Source organism: Anser cygnoides, chromosome Z (assembly GCF_040182565.1).
Source record: "Anser cygnoides isolate HZ-2024a breed goose chromosome Z, Taihu_goose_T2T_genome, whole genome shotgun sequence".
Classification (NCBI taxonomy): Eukaryota; Metazoa; Chordata; class Aves; order Anseriformes; family Anatidae; genus Anser; species Anser cygnoides.
In genome coordinates, this window is record NC_089912.1 from 16,915,003 (window position 1) to 16,932,684 (window position 17,682).

At 44.6% G+C, this 17,682-nt stretch overlaps 1 protein-coding gene across 2 annotated transcripts in view; it reads right to left on the minus strand.

The window, feature by feature from the left end:
• Nucleotides 1-14,472, minus strand: part of DGKQ (diacylglycerol kinase theta) — a 93,112-nt gene extending 78,640 nt beyond the window's left edge. For both annotated transcript variants that reach the window (XM_066988393.1, XM_013187812.3), the window contains exon 1: nucleotides 14,235-14,472. In XM_066988393.1, coding sequence (XP_066844494.1) covers nucleotides 14,235-14,427 — 193 coding nt within the window. In that variant the 5' untranslated portion in view covers nucleotides 14,428-14,472. The remainder of the gene's footprint in view (nucleotides 1-14,234) is intronic.
• Nucleotides 14,473-17,682: the final 3,210 nt, after the last annotated feature.

The window sequence follows — 17,682 nt, forward strand, 5'->3', positions numbered from 1 at the left end:
ACCACAGGCCAGTCTGAATACTGTGACTATTCACTGAGAGGAATGCTGGATGCAGCCATGGTCCTTGCCAGCTTATTTCCCAATTCAGCAGAAACATGCGAAGACCTGTATGCAATATTGGTGTGCTCTTTCAGGCAAGGCACAACCTAGGATAAGTTTAGAAGTCTGTTGTGCAATGCTTGCTAAATGTCACCAGAGAAGCTGTCACCAGAAGCTGTGGCCAGCCCAGGACACCTCAAACAATGGCAGGGCAGGGATGGAAAAATCTCTGAAAGCTTTAAGAAGTCAGGCATTAAAACACCTTCCTCTCTCACTGCAGTGAGAAAATGTTGGCTGCCGCTTGTCTTACAGTTCAGTTAGACCACGTTGTGGATTCCATTTCTCTGCAAATCTGCAAAGATTTGGAAACCTGTTGAGATTTTCTCAGCATTTAGCATCTTACTGATCACTCGCACATGCCAGGTCCTTTCTGGGACTCTTGTCTTACCCACTAACCAGCCATACCTTTCCCTGCTTTAAAAAGGGCTACAAGTGTATGCCCGATCTGACCAAAATGCAGTTTCCCCCTGCACAGTGGGGATAGCGTGGTATTTTACGCTTCCAAAACTGTCTACATGACAGCAAGCTCTATATATAGGTTCAGATACCCAAAAGAAATGTTTTCAAAACATCTGAGCTCTGTAATTTCAAGGCAGCACACTTGAATCCCTACTCATTTGTATTTCAGATATGCTGTTAGGAAATAACATAGAAACAAGTTGAGTGAAAACAAGACAAGCCACTGAATAACGAAGCAGAGTCAAATTAATTCAATGATATACTTGAACTATCAATCGTAAAAGCACTGATTTGGTTATGTAGGCCTGATTGATTTGTGGTAACCTTACGGAGCCCCTGTGCTACACCAAGGACCTCTCTCTTCCTCTCTCATCAGCAAGCTGCAAATAGCCCAGGGTCAACAAAAAAACTCATTTTGTTTCTCCATCCTCCCTAGCACAGTAAGCCCTGAACTGACAAATGAACTAACAGGTCCTCACCTGTCAGAAGAGCACCCTCACCATCCTCCATCCCCTGGCTTCACACAGAGCAGGCTTCCCACACCCTGCTGTGCAGGCAAAGCCAAGGCACCTGCAGCTGCAGGGGCAACAAAGCCACCCATGGTCTGCATTTTGCTCCACCAGGAGCAAGAAACAGTGGCACAAGCAGGCTGTACCACCACGGCAAAAGTGCCATTTCTACCTGGTCAAGAGGCTCTCCCTAGGCCATATCCCCATCCAGCAAAAGTCCTAGACACCCTACCTATATCAAGAAGAACAGTCCACGCTCTTCAGCCAACACGCTGAGGTCCTCTCCTTCCGTGCCATATGGTATGTCCAATAACAGTACAGTTTGGCTGAGTACAGGCTTCAATAAACAAAAAAGGTAAGTTTTGCATAAACTTTACTTTCTCCCTCTCAACAGAAAGCTGGGTCAGACTTCCCACCTCTGAAACAATTTGGGCACAGGATTTCAAAGGCATGTGGTTTCAGCTTAGAACAAGTCCCTGGCATTAGGAGATTTTTTCTTCCTTAGACAGATGGCAGATGGCTAGTGCTCAACTCACATGTACATCCAGAATGCATCAACACCTTCCCTTCCTTGAGCATTAAGCCAATGACAGGACCACGGTGTCTTGGGACAAGATGCTGGCTCACAGCTGGAAAACGAGAAATTTCCAAGAGGGCGATAGCACTGGGAGAGAACTTGGCAAATTACCTCGACAGTTTCCAGAGGACATACTCAGAGGAAGAGGCATCCTGTTCACGACGTGGAGTTTCATGGAACCTGGAGGGATGCAGTTCTTCCCCTTCTGTCCAGTGAATTCATTTTTCCACTGAAGTGGCTCTTGCATGGGAATTGACACCCGCGATGCCACACCAACAGGCCTCTGGGCTGGCTGCAACTCTCAGCCCAGCAAAGAGCAACCACAGCCTCCCATTCTCAGGCTCTGAACCACGGGCATCTGCCTGTCTGAGGGACAACAATTAAGCACTCCAGTAGCTCTTTCAAACAGGCTAGAGGATGAAGGCTGCCTATATAAACCACATGCCAGCCCACGCATCTGAGCCCTGGCTTTCTGCCACCTCTTCCAAACTGCAGCCTTTGTGTAGCTAGAAGGAGTCAATCCAGTTTGGGGTCTGACGGAAGAACGAGCACACTGCACCTGCAGCAAAATAATATCGTTCTTTCCACTCATCATAGTGCTATAATGGAGAACCACAACCCTCCATGCTACCAACAAGATACATCCAACCAATTCAAACTAGATTATTCATCATTGAAACAGAGTATGTAGCTTCTCCAAGAACTGCTGGAATAGCTTTTTCCAAAAATGGCATGTCTTTCCCCCCTTTGCCTTCCCAGGGTAAATACACTTTGGAGTTCAAATAAACCTGCAAAGGCCTTGAGCCCAGTGTGGTGGTGTGGACACCACACTCAACACTGAGAGCATGCCCTGGTCCTACAGACCACCATCTGTCAGAATCCCCCAGAGGTCCTGCACCTGCAGGGAAGGGAAGGGGTGTACCTCCTCATGCCCTTGGAAGGCACAGCAGGGATCTTTCAGTGACAGCCAACTCAAAATTTCAGCAAGATGCCATAGGGATAAGGAGAAAATCACCTGCCATTACAGACAACCCTCTTGAAAAGCAGTTAAATAACACTCTTTTCCCTGGCTTTGTCTAAAGCTGAAGCCTCTTTTGTCCCCTAGTGTACACTGCCCACACCATCAACTGAACTGTGGATTAAAAAAACAAGGGCTACAGCAGAGAAATGCCAGCTCCGCAGCGTCTGTAAGCAAAGAGGGAAGAGAAACGTGTAGCAGCTAAAAACAGGAGAGCTTAGATGAAGTGACCTGCACACCAGTGTCATGAATACTAAAGACATGGTACTTAACACCCTGCAGCAATTGTCTGCAACAGCTTCTCCAATTTACTGCTTTCAAATTTATGCTTTACAAAGAGAAACTTTGTCAATTGTTTACCATCCTTCTCCAGCTGACTGAGGGTTACTGGGCAAAACAAAGAGCTATAGCTGACAGTATTCAGAGCAAAACAGCACAACACCAACCACAAGGTGGTCCCACCCCAGCCCTCGGTTTTAAGGAAACTCCACTAAAACTATTTGACATTCACTGTAAGCTTCCTCATAACCAAATCATCATCATGTCTGGGGAACCGAGCTAAATATTGTAAGTTTCCAGCCCTCAAATGCCGTGCATGGTTCCCTGCATCGCTCCTGCAGGTTGCCTGCCCAGCGCAGCGTGCACGACTTCACACACCGCAGTGTCAATGTCACATGTCAGTAACTAGTTTCTGAAAACCCAGGTAAACAACACAGAGGTCTCCTCCAAAAAAAAAAAAAAAAAAAAAGGTCCTGCTAACACTTTTGCACGTTTAGACGCGCACCAAAACAACTCCTCACACAAAGGAGAAATAGCAGAATCACAACTTCAGGTTTTAAAAAGAACTTGAGTTAAATCAACAGGGCAGACTGTAACAGAATTTAAGCCATAGTAGGACTCCATATGCCATGATGGTATTTTGTCAGAAAACGATGGTGTTGAAACAATAGCCTGGAATCCCTCACAAAACACCAACATTTGGCGATGATCTGAACGTTACAGCATGGGGAAAGGACTTAATGCAGTCCTGAGGCCACAGGGTGCATTCACTGGGGGCACAGAGGTACAGTGCACGTGTATCGCACGCACACACAGACCAAATCAGTTTGCTCAGTGCCCTGGGATAAAAGAAAGAAAAATCTCCCTCCAGAACACACCAAAGTCTTTGAATGCATTAAGGAAAGAACAGCAGCATTTCACATAAAACAAAATTCCTCCACTCGGTGACATAACCAGCACGCAGGAGGGCTGGATTCCCCAGGAGATGCAGTTCCTTTCACTGCCCCTCTCAGAAAGTGAATACAGAACATGAAAATGCGGTAAAAAAAATAAAATTGAAAAGACTAGAATAAAAAACAAAGTTAATCTTAACTACAATAGCACCCCCCTACCTCCACTGCAGTTATAATTTTAAAAGAAACACCATGTACTGCTTAAACATAGGCCAAATTATTAATATTTGTAACACAAGGTAAGTGCTCTTGCTCTTTTAGCATGGGTAATTTCAACATTATTTAGCACATCTCAACACATCACCATGAAACACAACAAAAAAAGGGAAGAAAGAAAAAGAGCAGTTGCCATGGTAACCCCTACCCCTCATTCCTATAGTGCTCTGTTTCCAAAGTGCAGCACTGACAGAAGTGTACAAAACTACAGGGCTCGAGTGAAAAACTGAGCTAGAAACAAGAATTTAAAAATAAATAAATCCAAAGAAACAAGCTCCTGGGCCAGCTGGATAAGTACACTCAATGTTTTCTTCAGCTTGTTTGTTCTGAGGGTATTGATATGATCCGGAAACTAAAGGTAAATGATTCATACAAGGCAGACCAGAGGAAAAAATAAAACACCCACAGTATTTAAAGGAAGCCTCCCAGTTTAATGTGTTAATCTTTGTGCCACTTTTTGGAATCATCATTCCCATCTTATTACAAATTTCAAGTATTTTAAAAAGATTCCTGTCAAGAAAGAGTGGTGATTTCAATTCTACCACATTGGCTTGAGTCACTGATGAGACTCAGGCCTATACCTATCTTGAATTTAAGGAACTCCTTCACATGAATAAGTTCATATATAATTCATAGAAGCTGAACATTAACATTTAACTGGAGAACAGAAGCTTGCAATGTCAAAATGTTATATACAACTCCTACAACTGCACCAGATCTTTCAACATACAATAGCTCAGTTCACAAACCAATAAAATTCAGAATCTACCCCTGAAGTACTGAATTAGTGTAATATATCTCCATTACCCTTCCAGACTCGGGGGAAGAAAGAGGAGGAGGACTTATTTTTAAAATAATCTACTTGCTCCTACTGAAGAATAACGCTTGAATGAAAAATACAGTAGTTTCAAGAAACCTCAAGTCACTTGCCAAAAGAGGAGCTATTCTGGATAGAAGAAAAGATAAGAGGGATAGAATAAAGGAGGTCTGAACCAGCATAGACATGAGGATACTTAACTGTCTTGAAGGGTGTTTTTAACGTTACAGTATTTTTACCTGCTACTTCAGCCTATTTCTGACCAAGGATTTGGCTGGGGAGGTCTGATGGGCCCAGCTGCTACTGGGAAAATGAGGCAGTGGTTAACTTCTTTTCATCATCATTAAAAAGGGAAACTACAGTTAAGGCAGTCAATGGCACAGAAACCAAAGCAAGAATTGCTTCACTTGGTATTGTTCACACAGGAAAGCCATCTTCACACAAGAGAAAAAAACAACAAAAGGAAACCATAGAGGAATAGATGCTGTGTTTCAATTCGAAAGCTCTTTTCTCAAAACTTACAGCTCTTAGGATTTATATTACAATGAAAGCCTGTCTCCTCCCTGCAATGGCACAAACAGCATATTCCCTCCCTGTGCCTCCCACAACATATTCAATATTTCACTTTTTTGGAAGGTTGTGCCTCTCTTCCTCCATACCTCCTCACTTTAGGTCGCCCACTTGGTTTCTCATTCAGCATCTACTATTTGCACAGTTAAATCTCCCCACAATCCAGGCGTCAAACATAATTGTGAGTGCCATTTCCTCAAGTTGTAACTCCAACCCCTTCTATGATAGTGTTGTAATTACTTTCTTGAAGGGCTGTTGTTGACACCAATGACAGTTCTCCAGGAGTGGATGAAGATGTGCTGCACACAACTCATGCATTCAGGCCAGGAACAACTATTCCAGTCTGGTACTATGGCACCAGTACATGCAATGGCCTCTGTCGCCTCCCAGAATTTCTGCATCAACTTGCAGAAGTATCTAGAGAGCTTTAAATTCCCTAAATATTTGTGAATATCCATGAAGTCTGAAATCCCCCTTTCCAGTCCTCCACATCAACACTGTTTTCAGAAGTGGTTAACATGAAAAAGCTGTTTTTCTTAGGTCATGCTACTCAACCCACACCTTTGCCTAACATTTAAAGGCTATTTTTGTAGCAGATACAGTCCAGGATGCTAACCCTAAACACTTTACCCTGCAAATTTGTGTTTGTAATGATTTACACTTTGGCATTTTAAGTAAGCTCCGAAGAAAATCTTTCATCTCACAAGAGGTATTTTCGATCCTGAAAGAAAGAAGACCTACAGTCTCAGAGGACTAGAATCACAGAGACATAAAATGGTGTGGGTTGGAAGGGACCTTAAAGCCCATCCAGTTCCAATCCCCCTGCCATAGGCAGGCATGCCACCCACTAGATCAGGTTGCTCAGGGCCTCATCCAGCCTCGTCTTGAACACCTCCAGGGATGGGGCATTCTCTGGGCAACCTGGTCCACTGCCTTACCACCCTGTTAAATAATTTCTTCCTAATACCTAATCTACACCTACGATCTTTCAGTTTAAAGCCATCACTCCTTGCCCTATCACTGCACCTCCTGACACAGAGTCCCTCTCCAGCTTTCCTGTAGGCCCCCTTTAGGTATTGTCAGGTCGCTGTAAGGCCTCCCCAGAGCCTTCTCCAGGCTGAACAATCCCAACTCCCTCAGCTTGTCTTCACAGGAGAGGTGCTCCAGCCCTCTGATCATCCTCATGGCCCTCCTCTGGACTCGTTCTAATACTTCCATGTTCTTTTTGTGATGGGGGCCCCAGAAGTGAACGCAGCACTCCAGGTGGGGTCTCACAGGAGCAGAGTAGAGGAGGAGAATCACCTCCCTCATCCTACTGGCCATGCTGCTTTTGATGCAGCCCAGGATGTGGTTGGCTTTCTGAGCTGCAAGTGCACATTGTTAGCTCTTGTCGAGATTCTCATCAACCAGCACCCCCAAGTCCTTCTCCTCAGGGCTGCTCTCAATCGATTCTTCACCCAGCCTGTATTTGTACTTGGGATTGCCCCGGCTCAGACGCAGTACCTTGCACGTGGCCTTGTTGCACTTCATGAGGTTCACACAGGCCCACCTCTCAGGCCTGCCCAGGTCCTTCTGGATGGCATCCCTTCCCTCCAATGTGTTGACTGCACCACACAGGTTGGTGTCATCAGCAAACCTGGTGAGGGTGCACTCAATACCACTGAGCCTTTTCATTCTACACCCAGATACTTCCCACATGCCCTCTTCATACTTGGAGGAATCTTAGCAATTTCCTTGTATTCTGCTGCCTTCTTTTGAAGCTCCCAAAGATTTCAGCACTGAGGAAGTATTCTCCTTCAAAACACTTAAGGAACTGGTTAGTAGAGCACTTCTATACTTACTGCTTAACAGAGCATACCAGTTCTTATCTCCACATGCTACAGAGAAAGTACTGCAGAAAAACGACAGTATCATTTCCTGAGTTACGTCACGACAAACCAAGGCATTCAAACATGACACATTCTGCCAAGTCAAAAATGCAAAGAGGAACAGAGATTTTTTTGCTACCTAATCTCACACTTAAACTGGAAGTCCTATTTCCTTACCAGTGTAATCCAATACTACCCTACAGAACAACATACTCCTCCTACTTTAACACCAGAAGTTCAAACCATTCAGTTTCTCCTAAGCACCTGTGTTTAGCAAAGTATTCAGAATGCCTCCAGCAATCTTCTGTCTGCAAAACCTCCAGGGACTGATTAAATTGTGGTCAACTCAAGTCAATTTTTTCTCACTTTGAGTTGCTTCAGATCTTAAACTATCTTGTTTTTACATAGCAAGTGGCATGAAATCTATATCATACATGTGTTATTAAAAAAGTCACCAAGCAGATAAACAGTACTAGCATACTGTATAATCCTAATCCTACTTCCACATAAATCATTCAAACTAAATCATTTAAATAGGAAAAAAGAAACAAAGGCATACAGAAAAATACAAACACACTCTTTTATATCTATATTCACATACACATATGAATATGCATACATGAATATGCATATATGCAAACACGCACATTCTTCCAGATTCAAGAGAATAAAAATATTTAAAATAACACAGGAAGTGAAATGAGGGGTCGATTCTAGTCTATTGAGTTACAGACTTGATGGGACTTCCACAAGTGAGGTGTCAGTGGGACACAATACAATTTAAAGGGAAGAATACTTTATGCACACCTAGAAGAAAAAAAAAGTAGGCTTCCAGCAAGTTCCCTATCACACTGTGATAATGTAAAGATTAGTTTTTGCTCTTTGCTTGGGTGTGTTTCCTAACAGCCTTCTCTCACAACTTAAAAGCACCATCAAGCAAAAAGACTGGAAAAAAGAAAAGAAAAAAAGAACAAGAGGTGATCAGAAGACATCATTTTGTCATTTAGCAGGGCTGTATGCTAGACACACATCCTGTTCTTTCCCCACGCTGCAGCTGAGTCAAAGTAAATACACGAAGGTAACTTACTCATCTGGTTTCGATAGGCGTTGCAAAAGCAGTTTCTCCAAAGGGGTTTACCCAAGCAGGCAGGGACTTTGAGCCAGCTCAGGATGGACCTCACAGGCAACAAATGGCCCGGAAAGACGACAATTTGACGTGATGAAATGCAGCATTAGAAACAACTTTGGGAGACATGTAACATAACCAAAACACAAAAGTCATCTGGGGACAATTTGAGTCAAAGATAGCTCAGGAAAATGCTGACACCTGAGAAAAAAGCTCCAAAGGAAGAGAATCAGATTTCTGATGGGATAGTAAGCAGAAAAAGCAACACTGCAGATGAGTTCTAAAGTGTACATAATAAAAGAGGAGAAAACAGTCAAGCCAGGAGGAGCTTTCCCCAAAAGAGCACTCACTGAAAACAATGCAGGAAAATTCCTTATCCTTGGACTTGGAAATCAGAACAAGAGAGAGGGAAAAAAGAATAAAAGGCAACACTAGAAACACCTGTTATGAGCTTTCAAGAGGAGAATGAAAGCTAAAACAACTGCATGTCATCCTGCACTGGACAATAAGCAGGAGACCCCACCTCAGGACCAGCATCTTTGCTTAGGTTAGTCAATGTCCATCACATATAACAGGTCCCTTGTTGTAAGGCAACTGCCAATGCAACGTGGTTGCTTAGTGGGGTTATTTCATGTAGGAAACCCCAGGATACTACGCATAATGCTACCACAGGTTATTTTAGGAAAACATTGACATAAAAGCAAAATCACTACTTAAAAAAAAAAGTGCTGATGACTAAACCCAAAGGAGCACAGAGTAATCACACAGAGAGACGTGCGTCACTGGGGGAGATGTGCTACATCCCACTTTAATACAAACTCCTACATCTAGAAACAAGGAATGCACACCACCTCTGGAGAAAGGGAAGGGGCTACCACAATGCACTGACTCCCAGAAAGAAACCGGACCTGAGCTGTGGGGAGTGCACACAAATATCTTGGAAAGTAGGATGAGAAGAAAAGGATCAGAAAGGCACTTCATGCCTTTGTAGACACAAAGTACTGACCTCGCCTCTGATTGAAACAGTCTATCCAACTTTTTAAAGAAAATGCTGTTAAGGGACTCAAGTACAGCGTTTGGAAAACGCTTTACAAGGAAAGCCTTGGAGTTCAATGTGCTTTGTTTATCAGAAAAAAATAACTAGTCAGGCATTCATCTCCCACACAACTGCAAGAATGAATAGAAGGCTTTTTAGACCCTTTACACAGTACAGCAAGAACTATAGTCCGTGGGAAACTCACCAGAGGAAGACTGAAAAAATTTCTTGCAAGAGGAAAGGAACCAGAGGGTATAAGTCTAGAAGGTGGCTGAGGAATACCTGAACATTTTAAAAATAAGTAATACTAGATGAAAGATTGGAAAGAAAACCTGCAGAGAACAAGCTGCAGCCCTCAGCTACTCCACAACATGATGGATTGATGAGCACCTTCTTTATTACTTTTGTCATTTAACACCAAGTCGGACTGAGGCAGTGACAGAGATGATATATAAACGTGCTGCGCAAAGCCTGGTATTGGATTACTGGCTTTAACACTTTCTGCAGCAAGTTATTTCCCACCTAATTTAGTTCCTGGACTCAAATGTAGGTCTACTCCATCAACACAAAATATAGCTTCCAGCTACACGAGCTATGCTCATCCTTGCAAAGTTCCCCATACCTTCTTTTGCATCACTGATGGTGACAATGACATTTTTCTCTGAAGCACTGTCAGAGGGAGAGGGTGAAAAGAAAGAAATTCTCTTCAATGCAAAATGGATTATCCTCCAAATGCAGACCGGTAAATAAATTGCATTTTTCCTTATGTCAGTCAGTGTTCCCAGCTTTTTTCCCAACGTATGTTTTAGCTTGACCAGAACTGAGCTAAGTTTCTGTCTCAGAGTTTCTTTTGGAGTTTTATTCTTGTTTGTTTGTTTTTGGGGGTTTTGTCTTATTTTTATTTTTTGACTTTGTGTTTGTTCCTCAGATGGATTCAGAGCTACATGGCTCAATGTAAGTTTTAAATGCAGCAGTCACATCTACACAGCAACACTTCAACCACAAACTCACATCGCACCTCAACATCAAACACCTATTGTCGCACTGAAAGGCCTCACCACTGACAAGGAACATGCTGCAGAACAAAGAAAGCTAGTACTGAAAATTAAAACTGATTGTGGGATAGAAGCGAGATTTTACTGTGGTTTTACCTCCTTGCAGCTTTTATTTTTAGTTTAAAATGCAACAAAAGCAAGCCAAGCTCACTGGAAGACAGAATAATTTGTTTTTCTTTTGAACTGCAATCATTAAGACCTTCTGGGGAATCTCATAGATCATTCACTTCCCTCAAAACTAAGCTGAACCAAACCAGCAGGGTCAAGGATGTTCCAGCTGCCTGACCCAAGCACAGAATTAACCAGAAAGGATGAGAGTTCAAGGGGATCACTCCTCTTCTCTGTATTCCCTGCTGCTGCTTCCATATCTCTGAAGAGAGAAACCGGCTACGGGTCCAACTCCCAGATTCAAACTAAACCAGGATCAGAATACTTACTCACCCTCCGTATTTGACTCCAATTAGACAGAGCAGTCTTCAAGTGGAAGAGTTGCCAGGCAGAAGATGTCCAGAATGTGCATCTCCAGACCACTGCAGAGATGCTGTCCGAACATCTCCCTGTTCTCCTAAACCAGCAAGACACAGCGTGCCTTGCCCATGTCTGGGACGTGCATATTTGAATTACAGCAGCTTCACCTAAAAAAAATCCTTCATGGCTATGTTTTTAATGGAGGGGTTTATGACAAACTTCACTCCAGTTCACCATTTGCATTGCACTCTGCAAAAGTTGAAGTGCTGTCAGACAACAGTGGAACCAACCTAGGAGAAACAGGAATTTCTGTGCCTTGGAGTAAGTTTGGAGGTTCTGCTTAGAATAGAAAGCCTTAAAACAAAAACAACAAGGATGCTATTTCCCTAAGTATTACTTCACTTAATGCTTTCATGTCTAGACAAGCACCTTATCTGCTTGAATGACATTTTCTTAGTAGAAGTGGGTACAAAATACACAAAAAAGACCCTAATAGTGTCTTCCAATAAATGCTCTAGTAAAAGAGATAAAAATAACCTAAAAATGACTAAATAATTCTGTTTAATTTGCCAACCAACTTGCTTATTACTTAAATCCCTTACATCTTACCTTTGGCTAAAATAAATCAACTTAATTTCACATTAGAAGGATTCATGGTACTAAAAGATTTTGTAGCCTCCAGAACATACAGGTCATAGAATCATCCACAGATCTTCCTACACACATTTTTTTTTTAAAAAAAAGATATATATTAAAAAAAAGCATTGTGATGAGAATGTATTTATTGGTAGATAGATATAAATCTAAAACTCCAAATTCAGTATTTGCTCAAAAGAAACCAAACAAACAATTTTTTGAGTGTATGAAATTAATGCCACTACCCATAAGAACTCAGCTGTCTTTGTTTCATATATAGACTTTACGTATTGAATAGATTTATATATTGAACTTGTAGGATGCAGACATACATGTACAGAAAACTAGCCACTTACGCGCTTCTTCCCTGACAAGCCTGAGGAAATTCAAAACGCACTCAAAACTGAAACGACCAGGCTTTGGAAAGCAAGATGAATACAAGAGAGTCATTGTTCTTGTTGCAATCAAAACATCACTTATTCTTTCACATACACGTACTTATCAAAGGAAGTGACAGCTACAGTGTAAAGTGGCAAGAAAAATAAAGAGTCATTTAGAAAAGGTTTATGGAAAACAAATGTGAAGAAAAAAAAAAGGGCAAACAGATCTGCAAGCCTGGTTGACTGAGATTAAACTAAATATGTGCACAAAAGCATAAGACAGTAACATCTTCAAACTCAACTTAGTCCACATGGGAAGACTACCAGCTTCCACCTAAAACATCACTTACAAAAATACCTATGTGGCTCCAGCAGGAGAGCGGCAATTCTCCCCAGATGTGCCTCCCTTCTCGTGCAAAGTTATGGTGACAGCACTCCAGGTCCTACACTGGAGAGGTGAGCTTCACCTTAAAACAGAGGGATTAGATGCAGGATGCTCTGTGCCTTATGTGAAGAGCATCGGAGCATCTCTCCTCTGTACTTTTCAGACTCTGCATGAAGAAAAGGGAAGAAGCGCTCATCTTGGCCCACACAGCCAGAAATGTGTTAAGCATTCATTATACTTTCCTGTATTTTGGTAAACAGCCACATAACCCGCGTGGGCATGTGCCAGTCTGTGCTGAGTAGTTTGGTAGGTTTACTGAAAAACTCCATAGACCAGAAAATGCACATACACAAGATGTCATTTTCACAAGGCCAAAAGCATGATTGCAATTAAAACTCAAATCCAGGACATTTAGGCCATACAACTGCTCAAAGCAATGACTGGCAAGCTCTATCCCCCCTGCCCCTTTACTTTGGAGGAGTCTTATCTGCAGCTTGCTCAATTCTCTTCAAAGTCTAGAAACTTTCAGTTTGGTCCAGACCAGTTTTGACCAAAACACAAGGATCATCAGGTGACTGAGTACCTGAAAACAGAGGATTTGTAAGAGAAGCTGTTGCAAATCCACCCAGAGAAAGGCCACAGAGCAGCTTCATTTTGAAGCCTGCATGCCGTTCATCGAAAGGAGCCCAGCTAAATAGGAGATCAGCTCAGCTGCAATTACACCTGTAATCCCAGTCTCTCTGGGGAGGAGAAAGAGGAGATAGCTATTATCCACCAAGTTTTTCAGTCCACCGCAAACGTTTCCTTCACTAAAAGCAGGGTGGGTTATTTTTGATTTTTTGATCAATGTGGCACTCCTAAGAGATCACCCTTTTATTACTTTCCATAGAACAATGATCAAATTCCACTAGTTAAAGCAAACGTGACAGGGAGGTAATTATTAAACAGAATTTACTTCAAATACTGTTTGAGAAAACGCATTAGTGTTCATTAAATAACCCAGAAAGAGTGAGCTGCCAGGCTTCTTAATGAGGCACCACGATCTGCACACAGCTGTCAAAAGCAGCCCCAGTCAGCAGATAACACATCAGGTATTTGTGAAATCCATCGTTTAGCAGCGAGTTACCAGAAAAGAGAAACACAGCGAGGAACACAGCCGATTGAAAACAGCAGGAACAAAGCAAAAAAGAAGAAAACAGAGTTTTTTGACATAAGGACACACGCGTGTCCTGTGATATTACGCTCTTTGCTATATGGAGATGCGCGTACCCTGTGGTACTGTAGGTATTTCCCCCCAGATTTTGAGCAGGGAATGTCACGGCTAACGAAGGCTGCGAATATTTTTCTCTCCCTGGCTACCTCTCGCACACACTTGTTTAGGCTGGAGGCTTCAGACGGAGGTTTTTTAGAGGCAACATCTGAGCCGATGTGGCTTGGCAGCAACTCCTCAACGCGCCATCCCGAGGGCAGAAACCCCTCGGAGGAGCCATCCTGGAAAGCGAAGGAAGGGAGCAACCACTCCGGACATCCAGCTTCCCAAACTAGGAAAACACCCCCAACTGGAGCCGGAGGAAGCCGGGGGGGGGGGGTATTTTCAAGGCTGTGTTTTGGTAAAAAGCGGGCCGAGCTGCGATAAAGCCTCTGCTGCGAGGTGCCCGCAGGGGTGCTGAGTGCCTCGCAGCAGAGCAATCGCGGGACAGGGCAGCGCTGAAACACTCCAAACACCCCCAAAAACCTTCCCCCCCACCACCCCCTATTTACTCGCACCCCCCACACCCCTTACCCTCGCACTGGTAGCCGGCCAGCCCCCAGATGAAGTCGGTGCAGTAGTGGCAGAAGGTGGGCTTGGTCAGGGTCACCCTGCGGAAGCCGTGACCCGGCGGCACGGCGGACGGCGCCCAGCCGCGGCACCGCCCGCCCAGCACCGGGCTGGAGCCCGGGCTGCCGCCGCGCACCGACCGACTCCCGTCCGCCATGCCCGGCTCCTCGCCGCCCGGCACCGGCCGCCGATCGCCCTCGCTTCCGCCCCAAGCGGCGGCGGCGGCGGCATGGGGCGGGCGGAGGCGGCGCTCCGACGAGGGGCCTCTCCGTGAGGCGCCGCGCCGCCGCCTGCCGGCCGCCCGGCGGAGCGGGGCCTGCCGGGGGGGAACCCGGGGGCGAGCCCAGCCCGGAGGAGCCGGCCTACCCCTGGGGGAAGGCCCCGTTTGTCAAAATCACTGTCCAAAAAAAAAATCAAATAAATAAATAAAAAATCCCCCCGAAAACCCTTTGAGGCAGCAGCGAGGCGGAGGAGCCCTGCTCGCGGGGAGGCCTCGCTGCGGCTCGGTGTGTGACATAAAGCTGTGAGATGCTTGTTAAAGAGACCCAGTTTCTTGCTGTCTCATTAAGCCGGACAGTTTTTGTGACCTGGACCTAGCACCGTTTGGAAATGCGCAACACTCGGGAGGCTTTCTAATGATGTGTTTGGGTGAAAGAGAAGGCTTGCCGTGGATTTTTCTGCCTTCGACTCTCAACAGCTCTGCCTTTATGAGAAAAGATAATTACTGCCTAGCGATCTCTTTAGCACTTAATCCTTTATAACACATTTTTCTTGTCACTCTTCATGTCCACTTCATCTTCTTAGTACTTCTTATTATAGTTTTGAAAACTGCACACCAGGATTTTTCCTTCCCACCAGTCTTCCCTGCCTCTGAAATACTGCTATTTCTTTGTTATTAAATTAAACAAAATACCGTAGCAGCAATACGCTGGGACAAGAAAGGAAGCTATGCCATTGGATTTTGTATACCTGTATGGGTTTACGTGGCAAGGTTTTGGTAGCAGGGGGCCATAGGGGTGGCTTTTGTGAGAAGAATCCAGAAGCTGCCCCATGGCAGATAAGGGCCCCGCTGCTGACCAGAGCCGAGCCAATAAGCTACGTTGTTTGCATCTCTGTGAGGGCATATTTAAGAAAGGGGAAAAAAACACCTGCAGTGGAACAGCAGCTGGGAGAGTAAGGAGTAAGAGCCAGCCCTGCAGCCCCCAAGGGCAGTGCAGCAGGAGGGCAGGAGGTGCTCCAGGCACGCAGCAGCAGTTCCCCTGCGGCCTGTGGAGAGGCCCCTGGTGGAGCAGGCTGTCCCCCTGCAGCCCATGGGTGCCACATGGAGCAGATCTCCACGCTGCAGCCCGTGGAGGAGCCCCCGGTGGAGCAGGTGGACCTGCATTAAAAGAGGCTGCAGAAAACCCTTTCAGTTGAATATGTGTGCGTGCTGAATACAAAGAATGAAATAAAGCCCATAATGACAGGTGCTGTCTTCCAAAAACTCATCCTCACTTTGGTCTGTGTGAAAATCATAGAACAAGGAACACATTTCTGGGCACATGAAGGAGAAGAAGATGATCAGGAACAGCTGGCGTGGGTTTACCAAAGAGCAATGATACCTGACCAGACTGGTTTTCTTCCAGGACAAAACAAGTAGGAGGGGAGAGCAGTGAAACGTTGGCTTCAGTAAGGCTTATGACATGGTCTGCCACAATATTCTGATATCCCAGCTGGGATATTCCGTGTCCAGATAGGTAGACAACTAGATGTGTAAAAAACCCGCTTGGATGGTTGGCACAGGACATAGTGGTTAATGGTTTATACTTGAAAACTGCCTGGAGGCCAGTAACAGGAGGAGTGCAGCAGGGGTCTCTCCTGGCACCTGTCACGTTTAGGATCTTTATCAACAAAACAGAGAAAACGGTGTGGAGCACAATTGTTGAGTATCCACATGACATCAGGCTGGGGGGAACAGTTATTACACTGCCATCCAGAGGGACATGGACAGGAAGAGGAAGGGGCAAGCAGACAAGGGCTCTGCAGAAAAGGTCCTGTGTGTCTCACCTGTGTGTTGACAGTGAGCTGAATACGAGCACCCTTGCAACAGTAAGGGTCAACAGCATCCTTGGCTATATGAACAGGAGCACAGCAAGTAGACCTAGAGCAGGGATTATACCCATCTCCTCAGCACTTATCAGACTGTGTCAGGAGTATTGTATCCAGGTTTGGCCCCCAGTACAGGAAGAAAGCACAAAGACAAATTGAAGCAAGTTCAGTGGAGAGCCACCAGGACGGCTGGGAGCTGGAGCACTTACCATGTGAGTGGAAGCTGAAGCCTGCAGAAGAGACAGCTTCAGGGGGACCTTATGGCAGCTCCCTATTATCTGCAGAGAGGTTTTTGAGAAGATGGAGCAAGGTTCTTTATAGTGGTGTGTGCTGGCAGGACAAGAGGCAGTGGTCATGACTTCAAACAAGAGCCCTTCGAGCTGGATATAAGGAGAAACCTTTCCACTGCAAAGGCACTCAAGCAGAGAAGCAGGTTATCTAAAGAGCTTGTGCCCTCTCTGTCTGAAACTTTTCAAGACCTGACCAGATATACCGTGAGCAGCCTGGTCTGTCCTCACTTGTGATATATATTATGTCTCACTTGTGAGGTCAGATATTAGACTAGCTGACCTGAGATCTGTTCCAATCTTAATTTTCCCGTGATCTTATTTTTCAGAAGGTTACACTCAGACATTTCAACTGTGAATGGACCTCAATACACATACAAGCACTCTCACTTTTAAAGACATGTCTGGGTTGTCAGTTGGTACAAGCTGATGTAGTTCCTCAAGTTTTATCTGTGTACAGTGGCTGAGAGTGTAGATGCTCACACAGGCCACCAGAATGCAGGGAGACTACAGGTACATTTAAATTCCTGTTGAACACAGAGAAAGGGGAACTAAGACTAAGAGAGTCTGTTTGCCCTTACACCTATGTGCCTCAACTCCCACATACTGTATTTCAGTGCTTTAAAACAATCCGAGTTTGATGTATCAGAAAGTTTATCTTTGACAGCGGTTCCAAGATGCATGACAAAAGGTTTAATTAGATTAGACTTGGCAGTGTTTTTTTTAGATGGAGTTCGGTGCTTTTTGCCAGATTTGTTCTTTGGGACTTTTCGTCTTGTTCAGGAGGGGAAACCCCTTCCCTGTTTGCTTAGCCCATGTCATTGTACTCTCACCTACCTAAAAAGACCCCTTCTCTTGCTTTTCTTCAAGAACTCATCTACAAAGCCTCTTGCCTCAGCTGTTCAGTTAACCTGCCCTACCTTAATTTTCCAAATAGACGGTCCTCTTTAGCAGTCATTCTTTTGGATGGATCAAAGGACGGAGGCCCAAGAGTTGGAAAGCTGAAGCTTCTGTGAACAACTCTTTCCTATGATCAG